Source organism: Oryzias latipes, chromosome 16, assembly GCF_053564925.1.
Source record: "Oryzias latipes strain Hd-rR chromosome 16, Olatipes_Hd-rR_3.1".
NCBI classification, from domain to species: Eukaryota; Metazoa; Chordata; class Actinopteri; order Beloniformes; family Adrianichthyidae; genus Oryzias; species Oryzias latipes.
The window spans coordinates 22593706-22612187 of record NC_136252.1 but is presented as its reverse complement, the minus strand read 5'-3'; the positions used below and the strand labels follow the sequence as shown (position 1 = coordinate 22612187).

General features: G+C 41.9%; 2 protein-coding genes across 4 annotated transcripts; both read right to left on the bottom strand.

Moving 5' to 3' along the window:
* Positions 1-4036: 4036 nt before the first annotated feature.
* On the bottom strand, positions 4037-11097 carry LOC101163928 (uncharacterized). 3 transcript variants are annotated; one of them, XM_004078180.5, is made up of 3 exons: positions 10991-11097; positions 7696-10104; positions 4037-5084 (listed from the first exon to the last, which is right to left on the bottom strand). In XM_004078180.5, exons 2-3 carry the CDS (start codon positions 10078-10080, stop codon positions 4728-4730), a joined length of 2742 nt encoding a protein of 913 aa, XP_004078228.1. In that variant the 5' UTR covers positions 10081-10104; positions 10991-11097; the 3' UTR covers positions 4037-4727. The 3 variants fall into 3 exon arrangements, with proteins under 3 accessions (XP_004078228.1, XP_011483676.1, XP_078788854.1); XM_011485374.4 differs by lacking the exon at positions 10991-11097 and adding an exon at positions 10496-10938; XM_078932728.1 differs by lacking the exon at positions 10991-11097 and adding an exon at positions 10631-10757.
* Positions 11098-11227: 130 nt separating this feature from the next.
* ntd5 (ntl-dependent gene 5) lies at positions 11228-18454 on the bottom strand. The gene is made up of 8 exons (XM_004077938.5): positions 18308-18454; positions 17354-17488; positions 16894-17085; positions 13883-14006; positions 13412-13488; positions 11990-12172; positions 11714-11911; positions 11228-11635 (listed from the first exon to the last, which is right to left on the bottom strand). The coding sequence occupies exons 1-8, from the start codon at positions 18417-18419 to the stop codon at positions 11553-11555; spliced, it is 1104 nt and encodes a 367-aa protein (XP_004077986.2). The 5' UTR covers positions 18420-18454; the 3' UTR covers positions 11228-11552.
* Positions 18455-18482: the final 28 nt, after the last annotated feature.

Below are 18482 nucleotides of genomic sequence, written 5' to 3'. Positions count from 1 at the left end.
TTGAGGTCACCTTCTTAAAGTGATTTAGTGGATGTGTGTGCATGTGACACCACAGACAGTCAAAGGTCTGGAAGCTGGTGTCATTAGGCATACTTTACATTTAAAATTGGCAACAGTTCTGACCTGAACCCCACAGGTTTCAGCTCAGTTTTTAAACTCAGACTAGCAATCTCTTCACACGTGTATCTGTGTGCCTTTGGCCCGCAGAGGGGGAAAAGTGGGGGAAGTGAGGTTCCTGCTGGAGCACCTGTTCCACCGGTTTGACAGACAGACTGGTGTGTGCTGGTTCAGCAGGTCAAAGGGGGGAGAGAGGGGGTGCAAGAAGGAATAGTTGGCAGGGGAGAGAGGGCGTATCAGAGGGGAAGTGGGCAGGAAGAAAGCTGATAGGGGCTAACAGGCAGAACAAGGTTGTGCCATTTTTTTCTGATTTTTCTGACGTGGAGAGATGTTAATAGCAGGAATCCATTAGGGTTACAATAAATCAAATGAAAGGATGCAATCCCAGCCATAACCTGGACTGTAAATTTAAAGACCCACTCCAAAAAAATTGTTTTTGTTATATTTCGACATGTTCTCGTAGCATTTTTCTCATGAGAGAGGGCATATAAAAAGAAAATGAAAACTGCTCCAAAGTACTTCTTTATTCAAACTGTTGTGAATCAGGACCAATCGAAAAAAGATTTTTTCTAAAAAGCTTTTAGTTGTTACATACAAACTACTATCAGCAGGCCACAAGATCCCTGCACCGCTCCATTCCGATGCCTACCTACAGACAAACAGATCTTTGTACATCTTTGTTTTCCTCATCTGGTTTCTGTCTCAAAACTGTACGGCTGGGTATAGCCCTAATATTGCTTGCCATTTTTGTTGCAATGGTAACGTTAGACTGGGGTAGGGGCTGTAAGCTATAGGGGGAGATCATGTAAACAAGGAGATGCTGGGAAATGAATGGAGGCTCACACCACTCCGACAGTTCCGCCCGCAACTAAGAGGCAGATTTCTGATGCACTCCTGTCACTCTGCAGAAACTAAATCCTAGAAAACTACAGGTTTTTTGATATAGGCTAAAAACGGCAACATTGAAAAAGACCAAGGAGAATGCTTTTACAATAGATCAAAAGATGATCAGAGAGGGACTTTAACAAAGAGTCAAAAACAATGTTGTTTCAGGTGCTTATTACCTATTCTGAGTTGATATAAAACCTCCAACTTTTCCCACATTGGTGCTTTCTCGCCCACACTTAATGCAGACAGACATCAGCTGCAGCGACAGCAAAGCAAATTAGTCTTGGTGATGTCATTGTGTTTCCTTCTGGTCAATGACCTCAGCCTCCCTCTCTCCTCTGCAGCAGGGGACTCCCTTTCTGATTAACACCTGTTACCTTCCTGTCCTTCACGCTGTCACACACACACACACACAGCACTGCTAATTCTGCACTGGGGAATAAGGACTGTATAGGCATAGAACTCGTTGTTTTCTTCAAAACTGTGATATGTATCTTCGATTTGTGAATTGAAGTCATTTTTTTTATAGAAAACTTGCTAAAAATCAAGTTTGGATTTTTATGTTTATGGTGCAACAAGAGTACGATTAGGTCATTTTATATTTATGCCAAAGGTGCTTCTTTCCTTTGTTGCCTGAGTTTCAGTGTAGACTCAGTTCTTCAAAGGCTTACTGTCTCTCGCCTCTTACCCCTGGAGTAAGTATCCCTCCACCATTTGAGGCAGCTGAGACAGCATGGAGAATGAGCCCAGCTTAACAGCTCAAGACAAATGTAAGTGTGCCCTCAAATGGACGAAATGTGCAACAACAGCTCATGTTTTGGTCATTGTTAACCTAGCATTCTGTCATTTAGGGTCTCGTTGGGAATACGGAAACTCTGATGGTGGATCAGAGATGATATAAAACAAATACATTAAAATGACTAAATGGCAAAGAACCACAAAAAGCTAAAGCACACAGTGTAACAGACTTTTTTTATATTTGCTGCTTCTCCCTTCATCACTGCATCAATTCTGGCTTTACTCCTCCTTACCTTTGTCACTTCAATCACTTGGCGATGTGCCTCGGGCAACTCAGAGGGTCCATTGCCCCTTTCCCTTTCAGCATCACAAACACAAGCAATTGTCATACATCTATGCACACACTTCACAGATTTCTGTCTGTCATCATCTGTCTGTCAATCACAGAGCTTTGAAGCTCTGCACAATCTGGAAAGCAACCTGTGCACACAGAGACATACGTAAAGCACAACACACACACGCACACATCTCCAGCTGGACCGCTGGTTTCACGCACCTCTGAATATTCATCGTCACCACGACTTTGTGGGCTCAGCGATGCTGCAGCCCAGTGGTGTCAATTAAGAGGGCAGAATCTGTTTTGTGTCTGTTTTTCTCTTTCATCCAGACAGAACAGTACTAATTTAATGGCTTAAGCGCGAGAGTGATCTTTAGAGTATAGACAAGGCTTTGACGAGCACATGCAGCAAGAAAGTTACAAGCTGTTGTCGTGGGCCAATTTCCATTAGGCAAAGACAGCAGAGTGCATCTCTTTTACTAATGAAGGTATGCTGATATGCCCATAAAAGTGATAAACTAAGGCATGCAAATAAATGTTGGAATGCTTGTCCTCCTATAAATTCTGTTTATTCTGTCTGGCACTGCAGCATCTTGACATAAAAAGAAAAAATCCCTTTTTTTACTTACATTGAGGATTTTAGCAAAAATAATGAGAAATAAAATAATAAAGTATGACTTAAATGTGCAACATGGCAAACAATTCAATGAAATCATATGTCTAAACAGATCTCCAATAAATCAGCTTTTTTTCCAGTGATACATGATATCTTTAAAAGTCTAATGCCTTCTGGAGAAGTTTGTATTCTCAAGGTGCAAAGCTGTCAAAAAGATTGAATGGCTGGGATCTTTTGGCTCCCAGGCTGCTTCTTGTAAACAGAAACAGATCTGCAGTGAAAATTGTTGCAGAAAACCTGAAGTCCCTTTAAAAAAAAACTGTCTGCCAACACAGCTCAACCTTGAGTTCACTCCCTGACGTTGAAAGATAGTATGCAAAGAATAAACATGCATCAAAATGACCCAGAAATTCTAATGGATGATCATTGAGGACAGACTGAGCTGGAGTGGAAGACTGTCCCCAACGATAAAGACAACAGACACATTTCAGGCTATTATCTGCAGTGAAACCCCAGCATCTATGACGGTAATGCAGCACATTCATTGCATGCATTAGGTATATTTAAACATGTACCATCAAAGCTTCAAATCTATTGGACGTTTTTTTCTTGATTTTATCACTGTTTTATTACTGTTACATACTTCCCAGTATGAGTCTGTGGTTTTGTTGTTATTCAGTTGTTTGTTTGTTTGGGGGGGTTGTCTGTTTCATTGTTTTTTACTAATTGTTGCTTTCTATCTATCAATTTCTTGTATTTAGGATGTGTGGTTTAGTTACATCAAGAAATAATTAAAGCTTCTGATGAATCTTCCTAGTTTTTCCACACAGATTAGTTCTTTACATCATTGGATGGTTATTTCCAATTTGTTTTAGCCAAACCATATTTTATCAAAACACAAAGTGCTGGTACATATGTTAACGCATTGATTGGTTTGAGAAAGTAAACGTATCATTTCAGTCCATTTTTTAGAATCATCAGACCCTTAAAATCCCTGTCAAAGGGTGCAACAGTGTTAAGCATGTCTGTAGGTTTACTGCAAAAAATACTTTAATTTAAGAAAAAAAGCATCCCTTTTTGTTCACGTCTCTCTCCAGTAACTCTGTCATCCGAGCTGGACAAACTTTATACACAACAGACCAGTGTTGCCCTCTGAACAATAAGCAGCAGAAACACAAGAAAAAAAAGGGCTGGAATGATGTTTGTTAATTTAAAAAATGTAGTACTTCAAGCTTTTCTTGTAGCCTTCATGAAGCAAAATCACTGAGACAGTGCAAAGAGAGATTATATCCTTATTCAAGTTTAGGAGATTAAACAAAAAACTTAAATGAATGCAACAATTTATAGATGTCAAAAAAATTTATTCCAACAAGTTAATTTATACTTTTCTTTTAAATGTGTATATTTATAGTTTATGTTAAAATAACTCAAAAACAAATGGTCAAAATCTTACATGAAATAGAATAAATACATCAAATTAACGTGCAACAAAAAAAGTTTAGGAAAGCATCTTCGTTCACAACGTAAAAAACTAAACTTTGAGCTTAAATCAAATACAAGTGCAAATGACTCACAGTGTCTTCGACGGCAGGAAAGATTTCATCTTTCTTATGAGATAGTGCATTAGTATAACTCTTAAAACTAGTTCTCTTTAAATTTACAAGCAAAGATTTTAGACTAAACATGACTTTTTCATTTTTTCTTTCTTTTTGAGCACTTGGTTTAAAACAGATTGCATGGAAATGCAGTCTCATCGTGGGGTTGTTTAAAAATCTTTTGGGGCTAATATGAACGTCCCGTTTCTAAATGCAGTTTCTTTTGCTTTTGCAGAAAATTTAAATCAGAATCTCTTCAGTCTAGGAAAGGTTTTCTTGTGGCCCTTTAAAAGGCGTGAGATCGTGTACATTCACACAAACACACAGCCTTTAAAAACTGAAATAAATATTGCAAGCACTCCCTTAAGTGTTATTGTTCAGAGCATAACTACAGTTGAACGGGTAGTTCTGAGAACAACTCCGTTCTTCGAGAGAGTTAACTTTCTGTCTCCGACTCAGACTTCTCCAGAGTGGACACGGTTGAGCTGTACCATTCGGCGCTGTCTTCTTCCTCCTGCACTCCCGCTTTGCCTCCTGCTTCTCCTGCGTTGCTTCCTTTGTCCTTTCTCTTGTTTAGCATTTCCAGAGCCACCTGATGGTAAGGGTGCTTGCGTTTGGTGTGTCGACGCAGGGTGTTGCGCTCCGCAAAGCGCGTGTGGCAAAGCTGGCATTGGTAGGGCTTCTCCCCGGTGTGCACCCTTTGGTGGCGCTGGAGCTCACCTGCTTCCCTGAAGCGCTTAGTGCAGATGGAGCAAACAAAGTTCCTCTGGCCCGTGTGGATGTGCTTGTGTCTCTGTGTTGACATGAAGCACAAACAATATTCTGTCTTACTTTAACACAATAATTTTAATAGCTTTTATTTTAAGGTTTGTAATGATATATGTGGTAATTTGTGTAAAAAAAAAGGACATGATTAAAGCAGGTTTGTTATAAATACATGTTAATTACTTCCATTATATTTAATATATATATATATATATATATATATATATATATATATATATATATATATATATATATATATATATATATATATATATATATATATATATATATATACACATCAGGTGTAGCTGATGAAATGGTCACCAAGTGTACACAACCTTCTGTTCTGGAGTGTCCAGGTGTATTTTGATAGAACAGGAAAAAAAGTAAAAGTTAGCAGTGGCCTTAAAGTCCAATTCTGCTCATTTTTGATCTATTGTAAAAGCTTTTTCAGTGGTCTTTTAACTATGACTATGCTGTTTTTAGCCTAGATTAAAAACCCTGTGTTGTTTTCTAGGACATAGTTTCTGTAGAGCGGCAGTAGTTCACTAGAAATTTGCCTCTAAATTGTGGGACTGTTGGTGATATCCCCATCATGTGTTTTCATGTAGCTTAACCCTTGTGCTATCTTAGATGACCCCACCCTTACATTGACGTGTTCTCCCTACCATGACAAAGGTGGATAAAGGTGGAAAGATTTCATGTAACCCATGGACACCAGTGAAGATCACAAATCATTGAAGAAAAAAGGTTCAGCGCACTGTCTAGTGGGTCTAGATGACCCAACTCCCAACGTCAAAGTGCCTAGGATAGCACAAGGGTTATAGCCCCTCACAAGCCCAACCTAACGTTATCTCTGGAACAAAAATGGGGAGAAACATTGGAGCTATCCATCAATACAGTTTAGAGCCAGATACCAGCTCTGACGTGAAAAACGAAGATGTACATGGATCTTTGCAAGTGGATGAATAAGATTGGAGCGAAGCAGTAAGCTTGTGGCCCACTGACTACAACTTCTACATCACATCTAGTTTTTTCCAACATTTTTTTTCGTCTGCTCCTGATCTCCATCGTAAAAAGAATATCCCACATTAACATGTCAAAACACAATGTTCATTGAAGTTTGTCTTTACGAGAATGATTGATACCCTGTATTAATCTAAAAATGATTAAAAACTATTTATAATCTACCCAGAGGTTCGAATTCCACTTAAAGGAAAAATGACACAGACATGGTAACCATTTAAGTCTGTTTATGTTTCTAGAAGTATATGTCTGTCTTAATAAAACATGGGAATTACACTAAGCTTGAAGACCACAACCCTCAGACAAAAATGGAACACTGTGAGTGGTCGAACCTTAATGTCCATATAATATTCCTACTGTCAGGCACAGAAGTGGAAGTGTAATGATTTTGACCTGTTGCAGGCGTAGAACCTGTCTTCCTTACAGTCTCTATTAAATTTACCATAACTTTTCTATAACTTGCAGTCTACCAATTAGGAAGTGTGTAGCCAGCAAGCTTGATATAAACTTGATCATACAAGAGTTTGATGACCGCAAAAAGTTATGAAGTTATTACGGCTAAAAGTGAATCTAAAATCCAAAAGCATTGTTATTATTTTATGTTCAAAATGTTTCTCCTGACGATCAAGAAAGACCATGAAACTATTTGCTTTAGTTCATTATTGAACCAGAGTTGACTTCTTTTAAAAAAACAAACAGCCACTACACCCAAAATCATAACAAATTTCTTGTTATTTAAAGTGAACTTTGGATTTAAACTTATGACAATATGAACATAAATTTGGGTTCTTTAACATCGTCAAAAATAAAATTAAAAAAATAAAAATTTTAAAAATGTTTTTTGTCTGCCTCTAAAACAAGGCATTAGGGATTTGACAAAAATTTGTCACTAATAGGTTTAACCTTTTTTTTTTTACGCCTGCTCAAGATTTTACCTTTTTGCATAGCAGCTCTGAAAAGTTGTCGATATTTTTTGAAATATAAGCGAACCTGTTAGTGATTCTATCTAACAGATGCTGTATAAATATGACTATAAGCTAATGGTTGATTGACCGTGTTGGCGTGTTAAAACTGTCAGAGATAAGAGCACAATTTTCTTCACAATGTTCTTCGACCAATAAGAGGAAACTTTTTGTTTTTAAGAAAGTATGACTTTTTTTCAACAAAGTTGAATCAAGCTCAGCACACTTAAGCATTTAGAACTAATTTAAGTTTAACCCAGATTCACGATAATATAAAAACCCTTCTATTTAAAGAAACACAAAAAAACACAATAAAATGATCAGAAAACTTAAAAGCAACAGAGTCTGACAGCAGAAAAAGGTTAAATGCCTCCACTGAGGATTAAAATGGAGCCCCTGCTGGACCCACTCAATCTGCTGCCTGTGTTCCGGCTGAGTAAATCCTTGCTTTTCTTTGTTTGCATAATTAACAAATTCAAAAATTAAATATATTAAATACATATTTTTAGAGACCATGCAAACTCCATACCCTGCAGTCCAAGTTGACTTCAAAACTTAAATTATAGTGGCTAAAAAGTATAAAAAGAAACATTTTTTGTCACTGCAATGATGTCTCTAAGTTTGATTTGCTGAGCTCTGATGCGCACTCACCTGCAGATGGCTGGAACGTTTAAAGGCTTTGCCGCACTGCTGGCAAACATGAGGCTTCTTCTGTGAATGAGTTATGGCGTGGCGCTCAAGATCAGAGAGGTAAAAGAAGATCCGAGGGCACAACTGGCAGCACAGCACCCTGCGGGAGCCCAGGCTGTTGGAAGCCTCACCAGGCGAGAGAGGGTCCAGGGGATCGAGGGAATCAAGTTTGCCTGAAGACAGGATTGGTCCAATGGGCGGGGAAGGGGGAGCCATATTGGAGAAGTAGAGATGGTCATCCAGAGGCAAGTGTTCAGAGGGAAGGTCTGATGAGTCAAATTTGGAGTCGGAGGGTGGCGATTGGGCCTCCAAAGTGGGTTGAGACAGGGAGTCAAATGTTGCTAACTGAGACTGAAGAGGAGATGCTGCAAAAGTCAATGGCTTATCGGTTTCACTTGAAACATCCTCGGCAGATATGGCTTCACTTCCAGGGTTTGATTCAGAGGAGCTCATCTGAGCCTGAATTAGAGGAGCTGCCTTCTGGTGTTCATCCTGCAGTGCAAGAGCGGTTGAAGGGACAGCGAGTGAGGTGAGAACAGGACCGGAGGTCACGTTGTTCATGTTTGACAGGATGAGAGGGTGAGACAGCATGGGTAGGGGGGATCCCAGAGCATTGACCTGTCCTGAGGACAAAGGAAGGGAGATTGGAGCTGCAGCAGCTGTAATCTGGGAGAACTGACCGGTTGAAGGGTCCAGAACTGCGACAGGGGTGGAGGTGGCGTCTCCAGTTGAGGATGGTACAGAGGAGAGAAGCAGGAACACAGGGGTGGATGCACCACCTGAAGGAACAGGAATGGGTAGCGGGAGGCCAGCTGGAGCTGTGGAGAGCTGGGAGGAGGGGGACGAAGAGGATGACAGGAAGAGAAGTGGAGCATTAGCAGATGGATTTGCAAGGATCTGAATGGGTGGGGTGGGGAATGACATCCCAGAAGAAGTGGACAAAACTGCACTATCGTCCTGAGCAGCTTTAACCTTCAACTCTGCAGCATCTGATAGATCAGAGTTTGCCATCAAACCTGTGAGGACTTCGGAGGCTTTGAACTGATCGCTCGTTTGGGAGGACAGATCACAGACAGGGGAAGTTGGGGCGTAGAAGTCACTCAAGGGTGCATTTAGTGCTGTATCTAAATGTTGACTGAGACTTGGACTTGCCAATGTGGGTGAGAGGGATGTCCTCTTATCTTCTGTCTCTGGTAAGTCAGTCTGAACAACTTCCGGCATGGAAGCATCCACTTGCGGCACTTTGATTCCATCTTGACTAAGAGTGTATGGAATTCCCTGGTCATCGATGAGAAGGATGTTTTTCGTGTCACAGTCCTCTGAAGGGAGAGGTGAAAGGACATCAGCTGAAAGGACAGAGAGAGACTGCAGGGGTTCTCCAGGTGTGTCTTTCCCACTCAGACGCAGCTCAGAGTCTTCATCCTCGTCCTCCTCCACCATGTCTCTGTCTCCGTCTCCCTCATATTCATCCACCTCCATGATTAGTGAGCTCTCACAGTATTGCTCATCCAGGAAACCTCCCCCCCTCCTCTCACGGCTTTCTCTTTTCTTAGGCAAACTCAGGTCCAGCGGCTCTGTCTGTTCCTCCACCTCATTAAATGCTGTGCAAGACTTCAAGTCTATTTCGTGCAGAATTAAAGGAATATTTTGCTCAGTTTCGCCCTCTGTTGTGTCCTCTTTAATCATCTGGTGGCTCAGGATCTCTACGGCATTAATGCTGGAGATAAAACTGCCCTCTGGTCTGTCCATGTGAACAATCTTCACATCCAAAACATCTCCCTCTTTACTCACAATAGCCCCCCTCTCTCCCGAAGATCCCACTTCAGTTTTTTCCTTGTTTTTTTGATGCGTGTCTCCATCTTCATCAGCAGAAATGTGAATTTGATTTCTGCTTTTTTCTGCTGCAGCAGAGACCAAGACGGGTCGTTTAAACTGTGAGCCAGCAAAGTCTTTGGTCAGGCTGATGGTAGAGTTTGTGATTTGCTTCTTGCAATGTTGAGGAACAACAATTTTGATTCTTATTGGCTGCTTTTGCAGAGCCGGCACTCTTGTCTTTACTGTAATTGGCTGCCTGAACCCACCAATCTTACCATCTTCTTGAGTAGCTGGCTCAGTAGTCCCGCCCACTTCTGGCTTTTTCCCATTGATTGATTGAGCATCTTGCCTGATGGTCAGAGCTGCCTTGACAGAGCAGGACTTGAGGTTACCTGGTTTGGTGCTGGGCAGGATTATATCCTTTGGGTCCAAAAAGACATCAGTCCCATCCTCTGCATCCTTTCCACACTGGCTGCCATTTTGGACTCCCAGGCTGCCACTGGTCAGGACTGAGGCCAACTGAGAGTCCATTTTGGGGCATACCTATTTATATTTCTGTTAAATAAAGATAACAAATGTGAGTGGGGGAAATAAATTACATGTTAAAATGTTAAAATTGGATTAAATTTTAAAAAATTGTTTAGATATATTAACCAATTATTATTATTATTATCATTATTGAGGTAAAAAAATCCATCACCAGTTTTGACATCAAATGACATATAATAGTCTTTAGGCAGAATATGTAACCTATTTAAACCGGTATGGGATGCTTGAACCCGTCAGATCCCCCTGCAGCTTCTCTTAAATTAGAGTTAAAGAAATATCAGTGAATTTGTATCGTTGGGATCTGTGATCGTCCTCAGAAAGATCACAGAGGGGTCCGATTTATGCAAATAACAACCTCTACCTCCGTCTCCTAGCATCCGCATCACGTCGCACGTACCCTGAAAGCTGTCATTTCCCAAACGCATCCGCGTGCTCTTCGCCCACCGTCTATTTTGCATGATGCATTAGAAAATGTGTGTGGAGATAATCTAAGAGAAAAAAAAAACTGTCCGTGGAAGACGCCATTACGCACAGTCCTAGGTCCGAAGCGCGGATGTATGCTGCAGCTGCGTGTGCGCTTTGACAGCGCTCGGACCTGGGACGACGCGTCACGCGGTGCAGAGAATTGCGTCTATTACACGCAGCCTCGGCGGCGAGCGTGTCCTTCCCTTCGCGCCGGACTTTCCTCGGACCTCCAGCCAGCCATTTTAGAGCTGAAGGTCCGAGACGCCGAGAGCGCAGCTTCAGGACAAACTTTCCCGGCGCGCAGCCTTTTATTCCAGCTCCTTCAGCCAAAGCCGGCGCAGGAAGCACCGAACACGCTCCCTATACATTTAATCTGTATTTTAAGCCATACTCCACCCATACCCTCACTGCATTGGGACTGGCTTACCCGAGCTGTGGATATTTCCGGAGGACCAAATATGACTGTGCAGTGCGAGGGGTGATGCTGCGAATGCTGAGGGAGGGAGGGGTCAAAGGGAGTTGCTATGGTGTCGCAGCCTACCGGGTCCGACCAGTAGCCATGTTCAGCCTATGAGTACTGTTGAACCTGCAGCCTGCAAAAGGAAAGGCTGTGGAGCCACACAGGAGCCTTTGGTTTGCAGTTAAAGAACCAGAAAGGAGCCTGTTTTTTCTTTTCCACATCATTTTTTTATTATTGGAGATATTAAATTTACACGCCTGGAGATTTGCTCTTTAAACGATAACAGTGAAATATCACAAAGTCAAAGGATCAGAGTTATTAGGAACAAGAGAAAAGGTTCTGCATGTACCGAAGCTGGAGGAGGGTTAAAGTGATGCTTTTAAAGGGCTTTAAAAAAAAGTCCAAAGTACAACAGTGATCACCACAAGGTCTCCATCGTCATGGTGAAGCTGCAGAAAGGTCCTGTGGTGTGATGGAAAGTTTATGTGTTCCAAAAAAAATAAAAACGAAAGAAAAAGTGGAGCGAACTTCACTCCACATCGCCTGGTTCACACACTTCAATTTCTGAGACCAGGCGATGAGGGAAGAGTTTATATTGTAACCATGTGGGCTCTGGAACAGACACATAGCAGGGATGTTAGATAGATAAACATGAGGATTGAAAAGTTTAAATGGGAGTCCTGGTCTTACCAAGGTAGCAGAGTGGCGTTTCCAGCTTTCCATCAAAGCACGTCTGGGCTGCGGTGAAGCTGCACTGCTTCTGCGGATGTTTGCAGAAGAATGTCACATTTTCCCCATGGGGGACCAAGCCGTCTGTAACATCAAATGGCCAGCGCTTTACTCCTCCGATCACCACACGGCTTCGCTCGGCAGGGATGATGCAGCGAGCTGCAGAAATGGATAAATCCTCAGCTCGTATGCCCAGACGCACAAATGTTAATAACTGAAAAACAAAAGGTTCCTCACCTCTACAATGAGGCGGGGCTGCACTCCAGCTGCCATTTGACAGACAGGTGATCTTCTGGGGTCCATCCAGAAGGAAGTTCTTCTTGCATAGGTAATGGATGTCGAAACCAACCTCATATTCTGTCTTCTGAACAGCCACCACGTAACCCTGCTCCACCTCCTCAGGAGGCTGACATAACATTTCTAAAAAGTGAGAGTGAAGCAGATTATCATTCATTTAGCTTTAATTGACCTATATTAATTAATTGTAGGTAAAACAAAAACATGTGGGGCTGCAGAAGAGGAAAAAGGGGATGTTGATTATTAGTTATTAACTATTGTTAAAACTGCTTGGAGGAGACTTGGTCCAGTCCAGACTGTGGTTTTAAAGTCCCACTTTGATCATCTTTTGATCACTTTTAAATGTGTTCCCAGTGTCCTTTTATTTATGATTATGCCATTTTAAGGCAAAATAAAAAACATGTGTCATTTTCTTGAAAATAGTTTCTGCAGAGCGACAGTAGTTAATCAGAAATTCACCTCTGAGTTGTGGGCGGGACCGTCGGTGGGGGGTAGGCGCGTGCTCATTTCCCATCATCCTTTTGTTTACACTCTCTCCCATTAGCTTAAAGCCCAGACTAACATGACCAGTGCAACAAAAATGGCGAGCAATATTGGAACTATCAAGCCCTACAGCTTTGAACACATGCCAGCTCAGACAAGAAAAATAAAGATGTATATGGGTCTATTTGATTAATGAATCGGAATGATGCGGAGCAGAGAGCTTGTGTCCTGTTTATTATAGTTTGTATGTAGCAACTACAAGCCTTTTGAAAAGGCGTTTTTGTCTGCTCCTGTTCCACAATGCTTTACATAAAGAATTACTTAGAAATGCAACACTTAGAAATGCAATCTTGAGCTTAATTTTCTTTATAAATCTCCTCCATTGTATGAAAAAACATTTGTTTTTGCAGTGGGTCTTTAAAACTTGCTGCATCAAACAATTTTTTTTCCAGTGGGTCCTTCAAACTTGCTGCAACAATCATTTATTTATTCTATATTTTTAACGTAATCCAGTTCATTCACTTTATTTCTGCTGAGAAAGAGTCAAGAGGCATCCTTGAAGAAGTGCCTGATTGTGTGTTTAACAGGCCACGAAATCCCTGCTTTGGCCACGAGAGAGCAGAGAAGCTCCATGAAAAGCATCAGCAGCTCTTCAAAGTTCTCCAAAAGGGGATGTGTGTGTGTGTCTGTCTGTCTGTCTCATCTGTGCACCCACAGGAATGCATTCAAACAGGAAAATAAACATAACTTATCAGACATCTCTCATCTCAGCCACTCGCCCATGATCAGGAGTTTTTGTGCTGATTTCTTAATAAAAAAAAGGGTCTTGTGCTTGTTCATTCACTTCCTGGTCATCACCTGTTCCCAAGGCCTGCTTACCTTTACAGTTGGGGTGCGGATACAGCCAGGTCTGATTAAACTGGCAATAGTTTTCCTGTCTCCCAACTATGTCTGCCCTGCAGGAGAACAAAAGGAAAACATGACACAGACTGAAAACTGCCTGGCATGTGCCATTTTTGCACCTAAGGGGCCCACAAAAGCAAAGAATAAGAAGGTGTAAGTGATTCCTCCTCTATCCATCTTGTTCATTGTTTGTGTGCCTGGCTGACACATCCACTCAGCCTCATCTTTTCCTATGCGATGAGTCAGTGTGCAAAGGCTAGTCAATGCAAGATTAGACTGCAATGACCTAGTTAGCTCAATGGAGAGATTGTCAGCTGAGAGATCAAAATGAATTCCCTGTCATTCATTGCTCACCACTCAAGCCCTCCCTTCAATCCCTCCTTTTTTCACACTCCATCTCTCACTTCCTCCATCTTTTTCTCCGCAGCTCCTCAGAGCTTGGCTCACCCCGACAGGCAGCTGTAGCGGATTGAAGTCCCCACTGAGGCATCTCCATGGATGCTGAAGGTGTTGATCACCTGCTGAGGCAGAGGGCAAGTCCGCACACCAGGAAGCTCAGGTGATTTTGCCTCTGGGGGGCAAAAAGAACAAAAGAAAAGTGTGCAAAAATGAACCTTTATACTTCAAATGCAGAAATACCTGCAGCGTTACATCATCCTACGGAAAAATCCTATGGACAGAATGTAAGATATGCACTGTGTGAAACTTTGTATTGTTGTTGTAGGAACTGCATAGACTCAACTGTTAGTGGCAAATAAATAATATTACATCTTCAAAAACAGAACAGTCTGAAATACAGTATTATCAAGAAAGCCCTAAATCGAAGGTTTTTGTTGCTTTTGAGCAGCAAACATCCTGGTAACCTCCTGAGCATAACTATGACGGCTCACGATGATTTCAACCTGTGAGGAAAATACCACTTTAAGTCAATATTTTGACGTTTGGCCTATTGTATCTTGTGAGAACAGGGTTTTCCCTGATTAATTCAACTTAAATAGGAAATCAGCATCTAAATACTAAATGGTTTCAGCTTGAAAATAATGATTTGTCTGCATATAGTGTGTGCTAAGAGCTGAGCCACGGGATGTCTCAGGTAAAAGCACAAATTCTAAATGAAGGGCACAAAATAGAAAAGAAATAAAAAGATAAACAAATAGAATAAAATGCCACAAATTCCTAACAGTAGTGGACTATCTTGTTAATACTTTCAGTGCTTCCTGTTGTGAGTTTTAGGTCTTGAGGAACTTTGTTGTATTGTGTTGGAATTATGAATGCACCAAGCCCAAAAGGCCTGCTGCTGTGAGAAGACCAGAAAAGCAAAAAGTACAGTCAGTTTGTGAGCAATCTGAAAAGTAATCAGAGTAAAATGACTTATAATGATAAAAAAGACATCAATAACTCTAGACCACTCAAACAGGGAGGGAAGAATGAGGAAAGAGCTATGAGGACATGGAACAAAGTAGAAAAGAAATCTGTCATTTCACCTCGTTTGACTTTTTCAAATTGGTGTTTGTGTGACCCACAGAGGCGTTTCTCCTTTTGTTTTTTTCTATTCCAGTAGAAACAACCCTTCTTGGGTAATAAGTCAGAGTTCAACAGGCAGGTAAAAGACTGCCTAACAACTCTCTGAGCTCACAGCTATAACAGCAGTTGTATAATAACTGGCGCTGTTCGCTTCTGGACATTTGAGTGCCTCACAATTGTGGAAATATAAATATCCCGAGTGGTGCTGGAGTGACCCGAGCTGCATGCATTTTGAAGCCAAACACGACTTTGAAAAGCACACGCAGCTCTTGCCCGAGGACTTTCTTAGGTATGTGAAAGAGAGAGGTGCCCGCATGAGAATGTAAAGGCACCTATGGGAGAGGGAGAGTTCTGAATCTGGCCACAGATGAGAGCCTGATGCTGAGCTCTGTTTTCACATACCGCCCCTCTTCTGCCTCGTACTGCTGCCACCCACGCAGTCTCTTGCATACAAACAGAAACGAAACAGGTATAGTCAAAACCATGCTTTAAAGTATAAAATTGTGGTCTTGAATGAGCTTTGAAAACACAGGAATCTGACAGGAGGCTCTCCCTGGCTCCACAGAAGACCCTTTCCAGGATTTCACCGTTTGCTTTCAAAGCATCCGCAGAGACATTTCCGCACAACCGTCTAAAGACGCATCTCTTGCTCCTGTTGCAGAGTGAGGCTTTATCAGAGGCCTCAGATGGAGAAGGATGAGAAGAGAAGAAGATGAGAGGAAAAGAGGATGAGAAAGAGTGCAGAGGAGAGAACAGGGAACAGAAAGGCCTGGAGCAGCATGAGCAAGAGAGCTCTCTGACTCTCCTGACTGTGATCTGTCGCCCACACATACACACACATACATACACACACGCACAAACACACAGTGTGTCACATGTGCAATACACCCCCACATAGCACATACACATCCAGCCTATCCAAAAAACAGCACACACATACAGTAAACAAGCCGCTCAGTGCCACTTTGACAGGGATCCACAGCCCACTGCCTCTCAACAGGCTGAAACAAGCTCAAGTCGCACTATACACACATGCAAGGGACACACAATGGATCATTCTCACACGTTCAGATCCCACCTACCTTCTGCCTGTCTCCCAGACGGAAAATACTCTACGATAGAGCTGCAAATTTAACCCTCATTTTGCATCTTTGAATAAATCCTGAGGGTGAGACCAGCTGGGTTGAGATGAGTCATGATACCAGGAAGTGTGGAAAGCAAAGTAGTAGAAGTAGTAGCAGTGGAGACAAAGTAGTCTTCCACTCAGACTCTATTCATATTTCTTTGCTCTTTTAAAGGCCTGAGAGTTCACTTTTTTGAATGGGCCTGTTATATCACGTGTCTCAAACTGTAGATCAATTTATTCACAAACCCCTGACAAATATGAACATACATGTTCTGTTCCGTGTTTGCAAAGTGTTATAACCCTGAAGTTAGGACACGCACCTTAACAATGAGGTCGGCTTTTTCTTTTTTTTGGCCACCTCAAAATGAGGCAAAACGTACTCTGTTATAATTCTCTGCAGCAGATGTTTCCCACATGTTATGCTTTCTACATTAACGAGGAAAGAACAGAACAACAATGAAAACCACAAACAGCTTTTATCGCCTCTTTAAACTTATGAAAGCTTCATCGGCAAAATCTTCAGACAGCCACTCTGGTTGCCATGGAGATGGGGAGAGCAGGTCAAAGTTGCACAACGTCCAACACGCATAGGATTCTTATTAGTGTCCATCCCTCTCTGTTTTGTGCAAAGAGCACAAAGTGTTATTTTTATTACTTAGTCATGAGTGCCTTTTGATTGAAACAAAGAAAAATAATACATTTGCTTTGAATTACAAAACTCATTTGGATTTCCCTCTATCTCCAGTATGAAGTCCTTATAATAAATACCTGACATGAAAAGCTCCATTGACAAAACACTCAGACCCACCTGTGCAGATGGGCTTGTCCCCACTCCACTGTCGGTCTCCCTGACAACGGCGAACAGTGGCATCCGAGCCGTCGGCCAACGTGAAGCCTGGCTTGCACAGCACTTCTAGCAGTGAAGAGAAGGAGGGAGTGGGAGAGAGGAGGCTCGCCCTTGAGTTTTCATTGAGGGGCAGAGGCCAGGGACAAGTACGACCTGCAGAGAAAAGGAATGATCCACAGAACAAAACAGTTCTCAGAAGCTGCTATACTGGTCTCAGTACGAGACAATGGGCTTGGCTGAGATTGGAAAATAGAAAAACATTTATAAGGGAATGGGAAAAAAAAAGTTTATTTTCAATTATGTGTTTTCTTTTGAAATTCATTTTCCAAGAAAGAAGAAAAACACTCAAAAAAGTTTTGGTACATTGGCAGAAAAGCACACACAACTGCTGACTACAAAATGACTTGCATGAGTGAGTTACCTGGAACCACACAGCTGAGGCCGCACTCACTGTCACACAGACACTGGCGTTTGCCGCCGCAGTCCCTGTCAGATTTGCAGGACCGAGGACACGTCCTCCTCCCCTCCGCTCCCACAAGTCTTTCTGGACATGACTCTGCAGAGACACCCACATGCATACCTGTCCCTTCAGATTATTCGCACCCCACTCATGGGCCTTTGTGGGGCCAAACCACAAACTCTGAGACCCATCAAGAGATTTTCTTTCCAAGTTCGTCTTTGTTTTCTGTTTGAAGGAAAGCATATTCAGTGTGGGTGGCTGGGCAAACGTTTCCCAGCCGGTTCTCCTGATGAGTACGTTATTTGGATGGCAGGCTTTGTTACTCTTTGCTATTCAACTATCAATCTTGTTTTTTTTTTATTAAAAAGTACCTATTTGTTCACTATAATCACAGCTGTATAAAAAAGAAAAAAATCAGCATGCAACATCACTTTCAGAACAGACACCGCTCCCTCTTAACCCTCTTTTCCTCATACAAGCTCCATCACAAACCAAATCTCTTATTTGCAAAAAGATGTAAAGGGATTCTACATTCAATAATGCAAGTATCTTGAATATGTATTATTTTGTAATTATGCCACCAAAAACGTAATCATACCAGGAAGTTATTAGTTTGGCTTGAATGCATGAATTTGAAAAACGCTTTTTTATTTTATTTACTCAGATGAGGTCATATCTGCAGGTTTTTTGTGACCTCAGACACTCCAAACATGACTAACTGAAGCTGCACCTTTTCCAAACGTCTCTAAAAACAACAAAGCATGTCATGAAAGTCCAGCACATGTTTCCCAGTCCTGCTAGAAATACAATTATTTATTCTCCGTTTGTCCCCTACTATTAATAGTGGCAGCCCAGCTGTGTTTTTGTGCATGCAGGAATCGGCGCTCCCCCAGGTGGAAGTGATGGAGGACTTACCTGAATCCCACAGGGACGCAGTTCCAGCAAGGGCCCACATGGACAGCAGGAGCAGCCCAGAGTACATGCTTGCAGTCAGGCCTGACTTTGTATAACTGAGGGACAAACACATGCTGCTTTTTTAAAGACAGGGTGGATGGGAGGGGGGGGGGGGCAAAAGGGGAGTAGAGGAGGG